This window comes from Protopterus annectens, chromosome 9.part0 (genome assembly GCF_019279795.1).
Source record: "Protopterus annectens isolate FY-2018-M chromosome 9.part0, PAN1.0, whole genome shotgun sequence".
NCBI classification, from domain to species: Eukaryota; Metazoa; Chordata; order Ceratodontiformes; family Protopteridae; genus Protopterus; species Protopterus annectens.
Window position 1 is genome coordinate 1,342,253,865 of NC_056743.1, and position 21,113 is coordinate 1,342,274,977.

At 41.5% G+C, this 21,113-nt stretch overlaps 1 protein-coding gene across 1 annotated transcript in view; it reads right to left on the reverse strand.

Moving 5' to 3' along the window:
• The window catches only part of NSD3 (nuclear receptor binding SET domain protein 3), a 4,286,093-nt gene that overhangs the window by 1,953,768 nt on the left and 2,311,212 nt on the right, over nucleotides 1–21,113 (reverse strand). The window contains exon 12 of the mRNA XM_044084319.1: nucleotides 1,270–1,392. Coding sequence (XP_043940254.1) covers nucleotides 1,270–1,392 — 123 coding nt within the window. The remainder of the gene's footprint in view (nucleotides 1–1,269; nucleotides 1,393–21,113) is intronic.

Consider the following 21,113-nt stretch of genomic DNA (forward strand, 5'->3'; position numbering starts at 1 on the left):
TTGAATGTTTGCACTGATGGGGTGCTTTTAATATTCTAGAACCAGGTCTCCATGACGATGCACATATCAATGCATTTGTTGAAGTTCCTAGCACTGAGCAGGAATACCTTTATGTTACACAAACTTTATTTTGCCATGTTGGGAAGTTTTAAAGACTGACTTTGCCTAAAACAGGCATTATGGAGGTGTATAAGGTTAATGCCATTCTATGAAAGACTTGGAGGAACAGGTGCAGGCCATCACTAGAAAGGCAGTTTGAACAGTTTACTACGTTCTCCTAAGCAGACCTGTATTGTACTCCCATTTGCATGACATCAGAATCTAAGCCAACTGTCAAGTCAATCATCTCTTGTTTATACTATGGCATCATTCTAGCTGACAGTATGTTGCTCAGGGCTAGTTCCACCATGCCTCTCTTCATATAGTCCAGGAAAGAAATGTCGCAGGTCATTTCCGCCTACATGTACAATGATTGTATCATACGTGTACTTGTGCTGCAAGGACTTGAATGGGTACTTTTACTGATGTAAATAAGCTTGCAAAAAACACCACAAAGTATAAGTGATGACAATGTTTATGCATCTGGTATGTGCTACCATGGCACACATTTCAAGGGGTAAGAATACATCCCTGAAAATGTCCTGAAATGTTGCTGTGTTGAATCTGGTACAAAGGATGAATTCAACTAAGGACCCTATCAAGAAAGGACCCTCAATGTTAAATTTTCAAGTTATGTGGGACTGGAACGGTCTAGTTTGACTTTTCATCAGTGTCTTTCATTTCCAAACAAATATTGTGTCAACTACCACACTAAACTAAGGTTAAAAATGTTCACCCTTAATATACAAAGTCCTGACTGCTTCCAAATTTCAAGCGACTCTTAGTGACTTCTTACACTGTTGTGTCTTTCGGCTTTTCCCGGTTAGGGGTCGCCACAGCAGAACTCCGGTCCGCTAATGATTGGCAGTAGATTTTTTACGTGCCGAGTTGCCAGCCCTGACGCACAACCTTCAAAGAAGGTACGCCCATTCACGCATGTCTCCACACAGAAGACGCTCTAGCTGAGAATCGAACAGGACAACGTCTTACTGTGAGGCGACAACGCTACCACTGACTTCTTACATATAGACTGGAAATGGTAAGAAACCTTTTCTCAGCTGGATTTATATTTGTACATGGCTTCAGAGTACAAAATGCTAAGATCATCCTTATCTTGGCTACAATTAGACTGGACCATTTCATCAACAACCAGTCAAAAATCAAACTTACCTGACAAACTGTGTCCTTTCTTACTGTTCCTCGTCTTGATGTACTAGAATCAACAGACTGGACATCCGAAACATCTGCATCAGCTGTGGCTGATGGGCTGTCTGCCTGCTTCTCAAATCCAACCTGTATCAAAAAACACCATCACAAATGACAAAGTCCATAATTTCCCAAAAAAAAAAATTAAGGTACGCATACTTTAAGGATAGCCAAACAAGAAAGCACTTCATACCTCATCTTTACGATAGCTGCAATAATTGCGGAATCACAACATGTTGACACAACATCATTAAGTCTTAGTACTACCATCTTTTAGTAGCAAGTGCAGTTCGCATATATAAAATATATATTCAGGTTCTCTTGTAAACTAACACCTATCACAGATGTTCTGTCTTAATAGTGCCTTTCATAATTTCAATGTTCTGAATTGTGGAAATCCTTACATGGTACCCATACTAGTCTACTTAATCATTTCCTTGCCTACTCTCTGAAAGTTGACAGCTGTTCTTTTAGAAGAAACCATCTTCTAAGAAAAGAAACCGGAGGGGATGCTACATTTTCGACTGTAAATCCAAGTGCTTAATGTTATTTTATAATCTGCTCTAAAGGTAAGTTGGCGGCAGCCATTCTACCATGGTTTTGATATCCTGCAAGTTGCTGTGTGTGCCCCCAGGTATTTATTTTCTGTTTCTTATTCAGAATAATCTAACTTGTCAGAACTCATTTTTAGCTCAGTTCTAGGTTGAAATAACACAACAGTAGTACAGGACATTCATACAGAAATACTACAGTAACTTTAATACAGAAGCACCAGTGATATGCAGATGAAAGAATACCTATCATTTCAGCTACGTTTTGGTAGCAAGAATATAAACTATAACATGGAAATAAGATAAACACAAGCAAGAGTATTGTACTGCAATTCTTTTAATCTGTTGGTAAGAAGCTTGCAAATATCAGTCTGCCTCATCTATGCTATCAAGTTGTTGTGGTTTTACATTGCCTTCCTCCTGCATGCTAGTCTTCAAACTATCACCCCACATGTACAAAAAAAAAAAAAAAAAAAAAAAAAAAAAAGTATACAAATCACATCTTACAGGAAACTCCACTCGTTTTAGCAGAGACCTGTTGCAAGACCCTTGAACGAAGCAGCAAGTGTTAACAAGAGGAAGGATAACTTTGACGGCGCTACTTACAAATGGCTGCAAATGCTTGTGCATTTTGTACTTAGTGAGCTTAAAACATATTACTTTGTCCTTCTGTTTCTCTTGTTCTGCACTAATGAATCGAAGAAATATCACTAACTAATTGGTAAACACTTTTGGTCCTTTCCTTCATTACACAAAAGTGGTCAAGTACCTAGGCTGCAGGGGACAGAGTCTGGCTCCAATAATGCATTTTCAAGAAATTCTCTGAAAGCTGACAAGACTGAAAGGACTGCAGCATGCTCATGCTTGTCCATGCCCAGTAGCTCTAACTTATTTGTGTTTGGCATCTCCAGTGAATCTCATCTAAAATGCTCCTACATTAGGTTAAAAATCTCTCAGAATGAACATCTTTCTGGCAGGGACCAGGAGGACAGCAGTATGTCATCAGTGTTATCCCAAGAAACAGTACATCTGTAAAGCAAACGTCAGATCCTGGTCTGTCTCCTTTCTAAAGTCAAAATCCAGTAATGGTTCAGGTAAATAATTCCTCCCAACTGCTGGGGTCACAGTACCCACAGTGTATCAAAGACAATACTACTTTAGTTCTCTGCCAAGCAGGCAGATACACTATAGTAAACTTACTACAATCAATTAAGACCAGGGCAGGTGTCAGGGGATTGATATTCCCTGGCCCCTAAGCCTGATACAAAGGATTCAGGATTTCAAGGAACAGTAAGGCAAGATGGTTGGCCAATAAATTAAACAGAAGCAGACTGTACACATACATGCCTAGAAAATAGCAAGAATATCAGGAAGGCCTTCTTCACATGCCAGAACACTACTTATACCAAGTGAATGGTATCCAACTGAGAAACATTAACTAGACAATGCCTGGCCACTAACAGAAAGCATTACCCTATCAGCTTCCAAAGGCTTTCAAGGGGCATACAAGTCTTTACCAAATGGTAACTTCACAGAACTGAAGCTATCATGTCTTCTGAATGCCTGGTGTCACCATTATAGCCTCAAACATACAGCTCACTTCTATACTAACAATCTGCTGACAATCCCTTTCTTTTACCCATTTTATGGTAGTACTTAACTTAATTTCTTGGGCTGTGCAGGGGAAAGAATTTCAACAAGTTCAAATTTATTAGAGTGTATTTATCCAAAGTACAAAAACAATTTCAATAATAAATATGAACAAACTCCTTACCAAACTGAGTTTTCCCAAAGGAAACATTGTCTGAAACATGGATGACAAAATATTAGTTCACATCCATATCAATGCTTGAGGGCAGCAAATCTGACTGCAACAAGCCAGCTCCTCCTACAGCTCTGTTATGAATATAGAGTCAAGTGAGAATGTTTTCTTTTAAATTATCCAAAATCAAGATTTGATTAGGTCTGCAGCAATGCTGACCCTGCAAGGGGGAATAGGCCACATAAAGAAGTTTTTTTTAATTCTTAGTTTCATAGAGTACTGCTTCAGCAGACTGGCTGCATCAACACTGCACTAAAATGCATTACTAAGTAATAATTTACTACTCATTCTGATGACTGATAACAGAAATGCAGTTTGGTGTTAATAGCAGGATGACACATCAGCTATTTCATGCAAAAAAAATAAAAGTCAAACAATGACTGCTATGAAGAATGAACGTTTTTAGTGTAAGCTGACCTAAGAGGGTACACTTACAAATGGGTAGGGTGGGGGGTCCATGACTGCAATCATCGTTCTCTTCTGTTTCAATTCAGCATCAGAAGCTCCTGTAGTAAATCATGCAAGTGTACTATACAGCAGTGCATAAAGTAACAGAACACATTACATCGAGAAAAGAGTGCCTAGCCCTGAGCCTACCAATTCTTATTCAACCAATTAAGTAAGCACACTTACTGCAAATAAAGGAAAAAATTATTTAATACCTAACACTAGTAAAAAATATAAAAAACATACCTATCAATTTACACAGACCCTCACAACTGGAAGGAGAGGCCATCCAAGCACCATCATCATGGGGAAGGTATTTGAGATCTACCAAACAGGGCCTTTCTTGGTACATACCCTAAAGACAAGACCTAGATGATCTTAGTTCATCCTCATCAACAGCTTTTAGAATTCGATGCAGGCTCAGATCAGCTGGGCACAAAACACCTTTGGCAGGTTTCAACTTGACAGTGTCTTGCAAAGATTTGCAAAGAAATGAAAGTAATGTACTTGTGATGACACCACCTTAACCCGGTGCAGTAAATAAGGAGTGTTGATCCTCACCACCATCTCCAATAAGTGAGTGTCACTGAAAGCAGAGAAATAAATACACAATTTTCCCTAAGAGTACACTGGGAACAGGCTCCAAACCTGGGACTGGACTATACGCTTCACTCCAGGTCCCCAAATGAGTCTTCACACTAACCAGTGCAGAGCACTGTGTCCCAAGTTCTGGGTATTTGACACACTCGCTCAAATATTTCATATTCACACATACAAACACTTGGGAAAGACTTGCAAAGATTTACCTGCAATGTTCTCTTTCCCAAATTACAAGGTAACGGCTGCCACCAGTCAAATACCACAATACCCTTTATGATGCCCACCCCTGCTACCTATATGTAATGGCCACCAATGTGTGTTGTCCTCATGCTGCGCCAGTAATCAAGGAGCCTGAATCCTCACCACTGACACTGGAGAGGGACGTGCACTTGGAATACACATGAATGCACTCAGAATTTCCAGATGCAGACCTCTCTGCATGAAGTACAATTGACCTTGAGAACACACAGGGAACACATTCAGCCCAGGGTCTGGATGTCTCTATATCCGTTTCCCTCCAGGTCCCCAGTGAGACTCCCCAGTGGTACAGCTATAGGGTTAGGTCCTTAGTTAAGTGCCTAAGCCAAGTCCTCCAGCACCCTCTCTGTAAACATAGTGCTTCTTGTCCCTGCCCCAAGTAGCAGACACACATACTCTAAGATTCAATTTTCACACACACACCTGGGAAAAGCTGGCATAGATTACCCGCTCTACCAACTTTGCCCAGACTATAAGGTAGACTCACTGCCACCAGTCAGTTACTATACGGCTCTTAACAGGGTGTCCAATTATAATGTGCAATATTAATACTAATACAAATGGCAGTAGTTGACACCAAGACAGCTAGGCCTTCTGGAGTGGCCCACACAGTGTCACTAATACTCTCAAAGGTTAAATACTTTCTACAAGGACCAGCCACAATAAAAGTTTAAATATATTTAATAATAATGAGTAAAAGAACAGGAAAATATTAAATATATATTTACAGTAAACCACAGAGTTCAAATCACAAAAAAATACTGAAATTAACACTGATGGACAGACTCATACAAATAAAGAAAAACACTCTCTAAACTAAGCTTCACTATATTCTTGACTGAATCTAAGAGAATTTTACTGTTCCCTAGTTAAGTTACATAATATTGCAAGACAAGATGCTGTGAATGAGGGTCTTTCTAGGCAGGCTTCCCAAACATACTACTCAATACTCTAAGATTTCTCTTTGTAATACCTGAAATATAATTTCCAAGAGGGATGGCAGAATGACCTTATCTGGTCACCTGAATCTAGGTTCTCACAGAATTCCGCTTTGAAGCTGAGACAGGAATTTAGCACAGCCACAATACACATCCAAATGTTTATGGCAGTGCCTGGGGTCTCCCCTTTTTTCGCTGAGCTAATGAACAAAGGCTCCTTCTCAGACCTATCGTCTACAGTCCTATTCAGCACTGTGGGGTGCTGTTTTAATGGTTTAATGGCTTACTTATGTTTCCCTTATTCTTAAAGTTAACCTTTGATGTCCTAGTGTCCCCTACTAAAACATAAACATTTAACTCAGTTGCAATAATACATGTACATTTCTTTTCATTTCAGCAGGGTGCACTGTTGATACATTTTAACAAAAGCAAACCTCACAAATACATTTTCAGTACAAACACAGTACCGGCATACAGTTCTAATACATTTGTAACACAAGCATCTTGTATAAATCTGTTATTCAAAGGACATATAATTCTTCACAAAACTCCAGGTGGCCATGCTGGCACATGCCCACATCATCACACCATTCAAAAGGGCTGTTCAATTATACTGGGTAAAATAAATATTGATATAAATGGTGGCATGTAATCCAAGCAGTAAGGCTTTTCAGTGTGGCCATAGTGTTATCACAATAAGTATAAATACTCTCAGGTTACTAAGGTACTTTCTAAATAACCAGCCACAATAAAAAGTGGTAAAATATTTAATAATAAATAAAATGATTTAAAACATGTACACACTGAATAACTGACTCTAATAAACCAGAGCTTCACAGAAAGGAATTATGAACAAAATGCTGTTGGACAGATTTCACACTGATTATAGAAAAGCTCTAACCATCTTTCCCTAACTATCAAAAGATTAACCGTCCCTGTCTAATCTAATTAGCTCAGCAAGGCACGATGATATTCTTACTTCTGACAGGCAAGATAAGAATTTATCCCCACTCTTCAGGCTGTTGTCTGGTCCTCAGTGACTGGAATAACAACTCCTACTATTATTGCTGAACAGCTCTGGAAAACTCTGAGTGATAACTACCAATCTGGAAAACAACAAATGAGCAACTACAACTAATGAACTACTGAACTTTAACTTACTCAGAACCTGTTTTTATAGCAGAATTTTTTTTAAAAAGTCACAGAAAGCTGTTATGAGAATTCTACTCTCATATCACACTTTAAAAGGTAAACAAAACAGCTACTGTGGTGTTACTATTCCTTTTAGCTCTGGCACATGATGACATCACATCCAGGTCAGCTGACTGGCATAACCTACATTCAGAATTCTTTTTTAAAAACATGTACACTTGGTCAGCTAGAAGAACACTGTTTGATTCAAACATCTTCATTTATAAAATTATAACTAGTCATGCTGGCATGTATAACAGAGAGTAATTTACAAGTAACTACAAATATTTACAAAACTTCAACCAGGCATGCTAGCACAGCCAACAACATCCAACATCCTCATAGTACTTACCACAGTGTAGATCCATGTTGTTCTCTTCCATCCGTCTCAACCAGTGGGTTATCAGAACATGGCAGATCAGAGGTCAGCACTTCAGAATCTTGGCTCCAAAGTTTCAACTCCCTTTCGATAATGCTCTGCAGTAATGAGTTTACCCTTCTCATTTATGAACTGTACACAATATGTCACCTAAGAAAAAACTGAGCCCAATACCAGGAAAGTCCATAACAAAGACTTCAGATCGGCCTGCAATGCCCACTAAGAACCACCAACTTCAGTGACAACTGGGTAGGGGGCTGGGGGTTTGACGATTGAGGTGGACAGAAGAAGGCAATACAGCTAGCACTATGGTAAGTAAATAAACTTTGCATCCATTGTTGTCTTTTCCATCTGCCTCAAACTATGAGACAGAGTTCTCAGCTACACTAAGTGGTATCAAGAGAGAATTTTCCGCAAAATGGTGGAGTCAAAAGAAGCCTTTGATGTTCATAGGTATGTACCAGGCTATTGGCCCTAGAGCCTATATAAGCCTAGCCAAAAGGTACCCTGGCTTTAGCCACCCAAGAAAATGATTTTCCTGTGCCCCTATTGAGCAGAGCCACAGAAGTGATCCCCGGGGTGAATTTCTCTGAGTAGGCAATATGCGATGAAGTAAAGCTGGAGTTTTTTGAGACAGTCTGCGTAGGGCATCTGTCTTTGTGAGGTAGTTCTGCGGCCTTTCCAGTTGTTATAGATATCGTGTGAGGTACATACCAAAAGTGGAGTTGTACTCTATAATGGGTCTAATGAGTGACGAGTAGAGGGGAACAATGACCTCTTTTTTCCTGGATGAGAAACCTTTTGTAATGTGGTGTGCCGTGTAGAAGGACTTCCTGACTACTGTGGCGATGTGATTATCAAAGAAGAGACTACTGTCCACCTGTGTCCCAAGGTCTCATCACACTTTCAGTGTTAAGTAGACTACCACCTATGTGGTAGTTCATGTGGACATAGTTTTTACCAAAAAGGATGACAATGCACTTTTTGGCATTTGAGCTTGAGGCCATGGCTTTGACACCAGGCATCTGTCTCAGTGAGGCCCTTCTGTAGGATGTCCACATTGTTAGGAGTTTTGATTATGGCTCCTAGTTTGTAGTCACCTGCGAACTTCGTTAGCCAAAGACCTTCTGTGTTAGCCTGTACTTCTGAGAAGTTTATAGCAAACAGGAGAGGACCCAAGACTGAACCCTGTGGTACTCCATTTGTCAATGGACTGAAGTTGGATTTGGAGTCTGCTACTTTCACAGTGTGGGTTCGGTCAGTGAGCCAGTTGGCTACCCATTTTGTGACATAGGGAGTTATACTTAGTTTAGGGAGTTTATCTATAATTCCAGAGTGGGGGGTGGTGTCAAAAGCCTTGGCAAGATCTAGATAGGCTGTGTGAACCACCTTACCCTCTTCTACGGCTTTGGTGACCGCTTCAAAGAAGTCTATCAGGTTTAGGAGACATGATCTGCCTTTTACAAACCCAAACTGTGTGGAGTCCAAAGTTTGGAGATTACCAATGACATTGTTTATAAATTCCATGATGATACATTCTAAAGCCTTGCAGACCAGGCTCATCAGGCTAATGGGGCACTCAGATCTGCTCTGAGTTACAGCAAAATGACACTTGATATTGCCAATATCCTGGCAGATAGGTTCAGTGCTAACTTTACCCCCTCTCATCCCCTAAAGGGCCCATCTCTATACTGGAAGAATGCAAAATTCCTGTAATCACAGCTGCACAGGTAAAAAACACACTCTCCAATGCCAAGAACACAGCATCCATGGGACCTGACAAAATCCAAGGCTGCGTTCTACATAACTACAGAATGAACTGGCACCATGTTCAATCATAGCCTCACTTCAGGCTTTATGCCCACTGAATGGTGCACAGCGACGGTTATCCCACTCCACAAAGGGTGGGCTGAATGTCAAGTTTATAATAAGATACAAAGGTATGAGTACTTGACCAGGTAGCTGCTGACCATATATCATCTAAGGAAAGTAAACCAAAGAAAGCTGTTGAAGTTCACACCATTTCGTAGAAAGAACTTTCGGTTTGGCAGGCAGGTAAGGGTAAAACCCTACTACTATATACAAAGGAAATGCAGTCAGAAACCCATCAGGACAAAGTGACCTAAGATACTGGTTTGCCAAGCTTAGCTCTACAGAAAGACAAAAAAGCTGTCCAACTTCCTGAAGCATTTGGTCCTTTCCAAACACAATTCCAATTGATGATGAAGCTCTAAGACAGTGAGGCATGTATTCATCCTAATTACTAATACTTGGGAAGAATACTGGCAACTTAACAGACTGATTCAGATTTGACTTGGAGGCCACCTTAAGCACAAAAGGAAGGATTATTCTGCAAATGAAACTCTGTTTTTGAGAAAAATAAGAAAGAGGACTACATGACAAAGTCTGAAGTTCAGAGACTCATATGGTCGAATTTACTGCAATTAATAAGTCTCTCCAACAATAAAAACTTTTTTATCTACTACAGTAGAAGCAGGCTCAAAAGGTGCCCAAGCTAAGGCTTGTAGAAGTGGAGGAAGATCATAAGGTGGGGCCAGGTTCCTCACAGAATGTTTTAAATGGAAGGTACCTTTCAAAAAGGCTTTGGATAACCTTAAGGAAGCTATACACATGGTGGGCCTGACTTGCATGGAAATGGCCACCAACTGAACCTTAAAAAGTAGAGTAGCTAGACACAGACTGGAAAAGACCAGCTAAAAATCCAAAACAGCATCTGAAGGGGTGGAAAAATGGTCCATACCCTTTGATATGGCCCAAATTATATATTTATTTTCTATTTACTACTTTTCTGGTAGAGGGCCTTTGAGATAAAGAAAGGGTATGTACAACTCTTATCAGATAGCTTGGGATCTCTGGCCATCATTGGAAGTGGAGGAACCAAGCGGTCAACCTAAGGGATTTTAGATGCAGGCAAGGATATCCCGAAGGATGGATATGGAACCTAAGGAAGGTGCACTAAATGAGGCCACAGAAAGAGAAACCAGACTTGCCTTGGTTAGAAGGGGGCTAGGAAAATTATGGTTGCTCTGCAACGAGGTTCTTTATGAAAAAAATTTATAATCCTAGAATTAAGGGTATTGGAGGGTAAGAGTAAAGGCGACCTAGGGGACAAACATGCCATAGAGCATCCCTCTGTGACTGTCCCTTAGGGGGATAAGGGCAAAGAAACTGCTGCATTTCATTCTGTAAGGGGGTTTCCCAACTGAAAAGTGATTGCATGGAAAATCTGTTTGTTTAGGAACCAGTTGTGGTGGTCTTCCAAGAAGCTGCTTAGGGAGTCTGCCAGCACATTGTCCAGTAAGGGAATGCATGTGGCTGAGAGGGTATTGCCCATTTGGATGGCCAAGTTCCATACCTCCTGTCCTAACCTGCACAACTAGTAATACCTGATGCCTCCATGTTTATGTACAACATGACTTATGATGTCCAAGTATGCTAGGAGTCATACAGGTTTCCATAGGTGGCAGAAAGTCTGCACTGCTTGCAGAACAGCCCTCTTTTCCTTCAGATTGACATGTTCCTTCAGGAACTGTGATTGCCATCTGCCTTGTACCCAGTGTGATCCTGTCCATACCCCTCATGCCTTGTCTGAAATATCTCTGTGAACTTCTTGAAAAGGAGGAGGGTGTGTAAGGAAGTTGAGCTCACCTGTTCTTTCCACCAAAGTTGCTCCTTTCTGAGGCAAGGAAAGAGGGAGATCACGGTGTTCAATGGGTCAAAGTGTTGGGACCACACAGATTTCAGAAATCACTGGAAGTCTGTGAAGTCATTCATGTGAAGTCTGGCTGGGAGGAGCACAGAAATGGTGGCTGCTATGAAACCCAGACTTCATAAGCTCTCCCTTGTGTAGTGTGTTGCAGATGACAGATCCAAGAAGAAACTGCACAGACTGTATACCTTCTCCACAAGGAGGAGGGCATGCATTTTCTTTGTGTCCAATCTACAACCCAGAAAAAAAACAGATCTTGTGAAGGAACCATCTGGGATTTTTTATAGTTGATTGTGAAACCCAGGCTTGACAGGAGTTGCAGGATGAAGTATAGATGCTGAAGAAGGAATCCTGAAGAGAGAGCTTAGAAGAAAAAGGTCGCTCAGGTAGGGAAAAACTTTAATTCCACTGAAGCTAGACACTTTGTCAACACCCTCGGTGTTGTGGAAAGACCAAAAGCCAGAGCAGTAAATTGAAAATGTGGGGGGCCAGAAAAAAACCTGAAGAATTTCTTGCAAGGACAATGGACAGGTATGTGCAAATAAGCAACCTTAAGATCTAGGGACATTAAAAAGCTCTGGGTAGAATGAAAGGCAAGAGAGAGGGAGGAGAAAGCATTATGAAAGTTGACAATTTCAAGAAAGTGTTTAGAAGAGAAATGTCTGTGATGGGTCTCCATTGTATTTTCTCAACAACAGAAAGATTCTGGAGTAGAATCCTTTTCCTATGAATTATTTTGGGACTTTTTCAATTGTGACCCGATTCAGGAGGTCCTGAATAACCTGAGCGAATAGAGATTGCTGACTGTGAAGAGTATGTGGCATTCCTTTCAGAGGAGAAATATTTTCCCAGGACATGGCATAACCATCCTTGATGATAGAAAAGACCCATTTTTCTGTGGTAATAGTTTCCGACAGTCTTTTGGAAAGAGGTGTTAGGGAGCTGAGGGCTGAGGTAGTCACAGATTTTCATTTCCAAAGAAAAGCCTCCCAGATGGAAGTTCCCTATGAGGTTTGTCACAGCACCTTTTCCTAAGGGTTTTTCTCAAGTTTCTGAGTTGCCCTAGGGTGCTTTCTGAGAAAGTATGCAAATTTGGGATCACTACATAATCTCGAAATGTTGGAATATCGAATTCCAAAATCTCGAGACTAAACAGCCAAAACCCCTAAATCCCAATGTTCAGAGATATTGGAGTAGTGCTTCTGGTGTTGTGGTTTGTTGATGGATAGGTGGAAGTTCAGGTAAGTATCCATGTGTAAGTGTGTTGGTTAGGGGCTTTAGTGTGTGTCAGTGTGTGCGTGAGGGACTGTAAAATGTGTGGGTGTGAGTTTCCCTTGTGTGTCTGTCTGTGCGATGTCGGAGTTAGTATATTTAAGTGGGGGGCTGCAGCCCCCCACATGGGGGGCCTGCTTATCTGTAGTCTAGGATGATATGTTTGATTGTGAGGGGAAGTTGTGTGTATGTGTATTGTACGTTTGGGATTTTGAATTTTGCTCTTCTGGTCTTTCAGCATTTAGGGGTTTCAGCTATATAGTCTCGAGATTCTGAAATTCGATATTTCAAAATTTCGAGACTATGTAGTGAAACCGCAAATTTAGATGGCTAGTTCCTACAGTATCTAGGAAGTGAGAAGAGTAGAATCTGTCTGCCATCTTTCACTGTCTTGTCTTTCTCTTGGAGAGTTTTGAACAGACCTGCAGCCTGAGGAGCAAAAAGTCTTTGAACAGATTGGCTATGAAGCCATGTGCACCTGCAAATAACAGAGCTAGTAGCTGCTGCCCCAAAGGAAGTATCCACAGCACCAAAACTGCACTTAATGTTGTGTCTGGCTATTTCAATTGCCTGGGAAAGTAGATTCTGCATTTGTTGCTTTGATTCTACAGTTGCAGGATCCAGCATAACTTTGTTCAAAAAAGTAGAGAAATTAAATATTTAGTCATTTGAATCTAGTAGTTAACTGCATTAAAATCAAGGGTAAAAAAGATGTGCATCTTGTTTCCCCACCTATCCACAGCCCCACTATCCTTGCTGTAGGTGGAGCACTAGCACTGGGTAACAGCTTGAAGGGTTATCTGAAGGAAGGGACACTGCAGAGGGGTCAACAACAGGATTCTTGCACAAGTATATTAGGTCATCAGGCACTTTGTAAAACCTGCCTGGTATTTTAGGAGCTGATGATTGAGAGTCAGGCCCTGAACAGGTTCCCAAAATGTGTCCTGGAAAGCCTCAAGCACAGGAGGGACTAACTAAGGGGCAGGAGTATCTATTTCCAAGTGGCTGTAGTACCTATTCTGTATGTCAGAGACCTGAGTGGACTGCCATTCAAAACATTTCGTCATGTTCTGGAGAGTCTCCTCAAAGGAAGCTTCCTCAATAGGAAAATCTGGGAAGATCAATCCTCTTTATCTGAAGAGATCTGTCTGGAACAATGAACTTGAGAAGAATAGTCTAAAAATTGGTCTAAATCATAACCATGTTTTTCAGAAAATGATGATGCCATAGTGGGTTTTTGAGGTGTAGCCTGTGGTTCTGGGACCCTAAGGAGGGGGGGGGGTTCAAAGTCATAACAGTGTTGAACCACCCCTGGGAGAAATCTATCCACTCCTTCTCCTTAGCTTCTGAGGGAGAGGCCACATATCTAGTATCGTGTTTTTTCCTTTTTGGGCAAGATGTCTGCCTGGAAGACATGCGGTGGTTCGGAACTCTACCTAACCTCTATTAATGTACCTAAGACAGTTTCCCTAACTAACATTTAGGGGACTCCATGAGGGCCCTCAGAAATGATGAGTTGTGGTTGTTCAAGAGCCATACCAGCCTTAGACAGGGTCGCCGTAGCAGGCAACTGAGAAATAACCTGACATGCCACAGGTTCTGCAACTTTAGTGGGTAAGTCACAGTCTGAAACATCAGACTATGTATTTGTTCTGAGCCTCTTTAGCTTTTTCTTAGGTGGAAAGACAAATGTCAGGGGATGTGGATTTCACCATCTTGGACTAGGACAAGCATTTAAGATGCTGAGTTCCCAGAAAAGTTTTATGACAGGAATGCCTCAACCGAAGGGTTTTGGGAACGAATGACTGACAAAAAGAGCAAGATCTGTGATCATGTTCCAGGTCTAGACAGAAGAGGCTTTAGTGTGCAAAACATCGTATTGAATCTGTCTACTGTAGACACATTTACCCCTACTAACTGCCATCTAACAAAATTAGCTAAGAAAAAAGGCAAAGGAAGGTTCCCCAAAGGGGTACTTATCTGACAAAATGATCAAGTGAAGTAATGGTATCAATGACTAAACAGTGATCAGTCCAGTCAGGCTGGTGGTGAGACAGTCTGGGGTACATGCTTGTATGTCTCTCTATATACCACTACACTTACAAGATGAAGTCCTGTGTCAGACGTACAACTTCAGGAAGGCAAAAACTTGATATCCCAGCTGGATATCAGTGGTGACAACCCATATGTCAGGAATATTGCAACAGTAACTTTAGTCAGGACATCCACCTGCACATGGTGACATCATAGGATTTGGGACTCACTACTGAAAGCACAGGAAAAAATGAATCTCCCTGAATGGGCAAGACTGAACTTCATACAGTCATTATAAAACCTCAGCTGTCTGTGGACATCTATTCAACATAGACAACAAAAAATATACATTCAGTTATTGCAACAACGTGGAAAAAATACCAGGAGATTAACAGTCTGGTTTAAGTTCAATTCCATGACAATTTTTGACAAAAAATCAATCTGCAAGGCAAACATGAAAGGTCAATTGAAGATGATCAAAACATAAGACTTGTGTTTATAAAATGCTTCTGGGTGAAATTAAAGCTACAAGAAAAGGACTCTTCCATGTAATGTATGTGAATGGGGCTAAGGTCAAGCACTCCAAAATAAAGTTCAAACCCCATAGAGTTACTGAGATGAAGAAAAGGGAGAAGCCAATAATGTCTTGTGGAATTCCCAGAGAATGATGGACCTCAAAAGGAGAACAACTAAGAACACAAGAACAAATTCTCAGACTGTCCAAAACGGCTGGAGCAAGAGTTGAGACACAGTCCACACTTTGGAAGTAACCCAAACCAGAAAATGTGCTCATTTACTTTTGCACTTTTTCCCTGGTATTTGGTTTCTGAGCAAAAGTAAGAATTTGCTGACTCTAGGTAGGTAAGACGAGTTCCTAGAGATTAACAGACGTAGGGAAAAAAAAGAGTTTAGCTGCAGGAAGTGAAAAACCCAAGTGAGTTATGCCAGCTGGATGAGTGATCAGAGTTCTGGACTTCAAGAGCAAAGGCTTATCCAGAAGATGAGACCACAGCAAGGAGAACCATACTTGGGGCCAAAATGTGGTTATTTGACAGATCTTAGATTTGATTATTTGTTTTCTTACAGAATGTGGTAATAAGGAAAATGGAGGGAAGTATAAAGGAATCCTGGGACACTTTTGATCCAGAACATCCCTAGACTGATGCCCAGGTAGGGGTATAGGGGAGAAGTTGCTGCATTGGACAAAGCAAAAAAGGTCAAAGTAACACTTTCCCCAGCAACAGAAAACTTTTCATGTTAGTGTCAAGCTTAGGAAGCATTAGTGTAGCATCAGCAAATAATGGCTTAACTTCTCCACTACTGAAATGCCCAATCCAAGAATATGGGCTACTATCAGGAAAAGGTCTATTGATATATACCATTCTACAATGCTCAAAGTACTCCCGAAATAGGAGGCCTGAATGACTACCACCCTGTTTATGTACCAAACTACAACCATCTAATATGTGTGGACAGGAAAGTCAATGTGAGTAATGAGTTCTGGAGTCCTGAACACCTGCAGAGTAAGCAGAATCACTTTGATCTCCAACATGTTTATATGCAAACATTCACTTGTCTCCAACTGTGACCAGTCACCTTAAAATCTCACCCCTAACAATACCCTCAACCAGGGATGAGATATCTATGCTGCCACCATAGGATTAGGAAGCTGGAAGGAACTGTCCTGAGAAAGGTGGGGTATGCAGACACCGATGGAGACTACTATTACATGCCTTCCAAATCCCGATAAGGTACAGCTCCCATGAGTCCTAGGACTACAGCACATGCTAGCTACAGAAGATGAATAACAGTTAATCAAATGGCTTAGTGAACACTCTCCAGAAGTTAAGGTGGACTTGCACAATACAGTATTCAGAAGAAGCTAATGGTAATAACAATCGGTGGTGCAGCTATCTACAACTTTGCAGTATTCACTGTACAAACTCCCATGCCATAACTGTGACCACAACCATTTATTTGTTGAGTGCCCAGAAGGCAGAGGTGAGACCAAACAAAAGGTCCCAAAAACTGGAAATGACTGATTCCAACCAAGAAAATGAAGGACCTCCTCTTCAGCTCAACAATCTTTGTGTGTAAATATGCATCTAAGAGGTCCCAAAAAGCAAATCAAGATTTCTTTTGACAAACAAGGAAGAACCACTTGCACTGAGATCATTTAGAAACAAAAGTTAGCATAAAAAGAAGTTATGTTCTTACCATAATGTTCTATTTGTGTTGTTGATCTTTATTCATTCTTAATGGATGGGTGTTAGTTCCATCCTCAGAACCGACTTGGCCGATATAACAAGCTTGAGCCAACCAAAAACTCTCGAGCTAAGGTTGCCCATAGTGTCCCTCTCCTCATCTCCTCAGATCGAGTTTGCCTTTAAGGAATAGAAAACAAAGGCTTTGTCTGAGAAAACGCCCTATCATGTAACCAGGACTAAATCCAAAACTCCAGGAATCTTTCGAAGGGGGTAGGAGGGTGGGATGTTACGAATGAATGAAGATCAACAACACAGATGGAACATTATGGCAAGAACATAACTTCTTTATCAGATGTTGTTAATCTTCATTCATTCATGATGGATGGGACAGAGTCCCTAGATACTTTATCCCATGGGAGGCCCTATGGAAGGATATTTCTGAGCACCATTAATCAAAAGGATGCTCTCCCCCTGGAGACCAAGTCCAATTTGCAATGAGTGATAAAGGTATTAGGAGAAGCCCAAGTGGCTGCTGCACAAATGTCATCCATAGAAGTTCTAGAATGAAAAGCTACTGAAGTAGCAACTGATCTGGTTGAATGTGCCTTTATTTTTGCAGTTAAACTCATTTGGTTCTATTGATAGACAAAGGAGATAGAGTCTCTCAGCCACTTTGCAAAGAAGGGTTTAGAAACTGATCTTCCCAACTTGAGTCCTGAGAAGGACAAGAAAAATTGGTCAGATTTTCGAAATATTTAGCCCTATCCAAATAGAAGTGTAGTTGTCTATATACATCCAACAAATGCAAATAATACTCTCATTTATTTAAGAAATTTGGGAAGAAAAATGGGAAGTCAATGAACTGACTAATATTCAACTCTGAAACAATCTTGGTAAAAAAGATGGGTTAGTCCGAAGTGATACTCTCTCTTTGTGGAAAACAATGTAAGGGCATTTTGCGCACAAAGCCTGTAATTCTGATATTCTTCTTGCTGAGGTAATGGCCACCAAAAATAAAGATTTCCAAGACAAGAAATTTATGTCACAATTGACCGCAGGCTCAAAGGGATGACAATTCAAAAATTTGTAGGACCAGCATGAGATTCCAAGGTTCAATGGGTTCTTTGAAAGGCAGTCTTACATGTAATACACCCTTCAAGAAGGTTCTACAGAGACAATGAGATACCAAAGAGGAATCCTGGAAATCATTGTGAAACTCTGACATAGTTGCTAACTGGACCCAGATCGTAGAAACTGAAGCTCCTGAATGGAGCAGGGTTGATAAATACTCTAAAACCAAAATGATCGGAGCTGAGAAGGGATCTATTCCTTTTTCCCTGATACCAAAATACAAATTTGGTCCATTTACTATGACAAACTTCCTGGTGGATGGTTTATGGGAAGCCAAAAGTATTTTTCGAACAGGGGAAGAAAGGTTATTTTGCCTGGCAATTACTGAAAGTGGAGGATCTATGTTGTCAGCTTGAGGCTCAATAGGTTTGGATGGATCAACCCCTGTGGGTGTGACAGAAGTCCTGGAGTTGGATCCAGAATCTATGGTTGGTGAACCAGATGAGGCCAAAGGAAAGGGAACCAGACTTGCCTGGGCCAACAGGGTGTAAAGAGGATTATTTGCTTCTAAACAGAAGAGCCGCCTTTAGAAACTGTGGTATCAGAGGAAAAGCATTCAGTAGTCTCAGGGGCCAAATGTGCTAGAGCATCCGTCGGGGACTACCCATGAGGGGGGGTGACGGCAAAGTAGTTGCTGCATTTGTGGTTGGTGGGGGATGCGAATAGGTCACAGCATGGCTGGCCCCAGCGCCAAAAGATCTCTGCCGCTACCAATGGATTGAGGGACCACTCGTGAGACAAGAGAATACATCTGCTCAGTTTGTCCGCAGTCACATTGGAATTCCTGGGAATGTGCCATTGCTACTAGAAAGAGGTTGGAGGCTATTGCCCACTGCCAAGTTCTCATGGCCTCCCGACACAACGGGTAAGATCAGGTTCCCCTTGTTTGTTGATATATCAGATGGCCGACATATTGTCCAATTGGATAGCAATTGTCCCCAACTGGAAGGCAGAGTGGAATGCTTGCAAAGCGAAAACCACCACCCTCAGTTCTAGGACACTGATATGCAAATTGGCCTCCACGGGGAACCAAGCGTCTTGGACTGTCATTCTCTGAAAATAACCCCCCACCCATTAGGGATACGTCCATGGTCACTACTGCCTTGGGCTGAGGAGGCGAGAAGGGACAAAGTACAGTTTTGTACCTACCATAAATGTAGATGTCCGATAGGTATGCATCTGCAGTCATCACATATGGGTTGTCCTGCCTCAGGCAGCCCCTCGGTCGGCCGGATTCCAAAGTCTGGGTCCGGCGTCGGCTGATGTCACACTTTCCCCGACGTCAGAGCGCCTGGGGTATAAAAGCATCAGCCGACACCATCTTCCTCAGTCTTTCTTGCCCCAGATGCCAGGTGCCCTCTAAGGAAGGCTAAATTTGGAGAGATGCATTTAAAAATCCAAACATGCACAATAATATAAAAACAAATACACCATAATAGATCCCCCCAGCTAGCTATAAGAGGGGTAAGTACCCAAGAAATACCACAGAGGGGAAGGAGGGAGGGTAAACCTGACTGCAGATGCATACCTATCGGACATCTACATTTATGGTAGGTACAAAACTGTACTATGTCCTTCAAGGATGCATCTGCAGTCATCACATATGGGTAGAATTACCATAGCCAATCTGGGGGTGGAGGAACTATGTAAAGGATGGTGTAGCTAAAATGCCCTGCAGGACTGCCGTAGCAAAGCCTGCTCTGGATCTGGAATATAAAGGTAAATTGTAATGCTTGGCAAATGTATGCACGGAGCTCCATGTAGCAGCTTCTAAAATGTCCTTGGTAGCCACCCCTCTTAAGAAGGCTGTGGAGGTGGCTGTGGCTCTCGTGGAATGAGGTCTAATGTTAGCTGGCACAGTTTTTCCATGAAAGGAGTAACAAAAATTCCCTATCCATTTTGAAATTGTCTGTCTGGAAATAGCTTTTCCTTGTGTACCAGCAGCATATGCTACCAACAGCTGGTCAATTTTTCTGTAACCTTTAGTTCTGTCCAAGTAGTAGCGCAACTGTCTGTGTATGTCCAGGGTGTGCAGAAGTTTCTCCCCTTTGTTTTGTGGATTTGGAAAGAAGGTAGGCAAGTGAATAGCTTGATTTAATGAAACGTTGGATACTACCTTTGGCATAAATGTAGGATTGGTTATGGATTAGTTATAATGGGTTAGTTAGTACTAGGCTAATTGCCCTTGCGAGCCATTTTAAGCCTAGCTAATTATTCTTTGTGAGACTCAAACCCTGTACCTTGTGTTTGTAAGGCAAACACCTTAACCATTAGGCCACCCTCCCAACTAAAATACACATACATTCAATCTGTAATGCTCTTTCCAGTGGTGAGAATCAAACCTTGCAACTTGCGATTGAAAGGCATACACACTAACCACTGTACCATTTGCCCTTTTCTCAATGAAACTCTGTCCTGATGAAAAATAAGGAATGGCTGTACTGCCATAAGGGCCTGTAACTCAGATACTCTTCTTGCTGAGGTTATGGCCAGAAGGAAAGCAGTCTTCCAAGACAGGAACTGTAGTTCTGCAGATGCTGCTGGTTCAAAGGGAGGTAGTGTTAGTTTTTCCAACACGAAGTTAAGGTCCCAAGTAGGTAGAGGTGGTTTCCTTGGAGGACTGATGTTTTTGATTCCTCTTAGAAACTGTCTTAGGAAAGGATGAGAGAAGACAGGTGGATCAGTATTGTACTCTGCTGAAATTGCTGAAGCATGAATTTTAATGGAAGAGTAAGACAGACCATTGTGGAACATTTCTGCCAAGTATTCCAGGATATGTGCCATGTTCATCACTGTCGCATCTAGGCCCTTTGTGGTGTTCCAAATGTGAAATCTTTTACATTTTGCTGAATATGCCTTTCTTGTGGAAGGCCGGCGAGCCTCCATAATAATATCTTTCACTCTCTGGGATAGCTTGTCCTGAGGAGGAGTCAAGGTATTTTCCAGGCTGTTAGTTGCAAGGTTTTCAGGTTGGAATGCAGAGTTTTGTAATTGTGCTGTGTCAGTAGAAGTGGCCATAGAGGAAGAGGCCATGGTTTTGTGCGTGACAGGCTCTTTAACAGTGGGTACCAGTGCTGTCTTAGCCAGTCCGGAGCTATCAGAATCACTTTTGGCTGCTCTGTCCTGATCTTCAGTAAAACCTTGGTCATTAATGGGAGAGGTGGAAATGCATACACTGTTAGAGTTCTCCAGCTGAAAGAGAGGGCGTCCACTTTCCATGCCTGTGGGTGGTATGTCCTTGAGCAGAA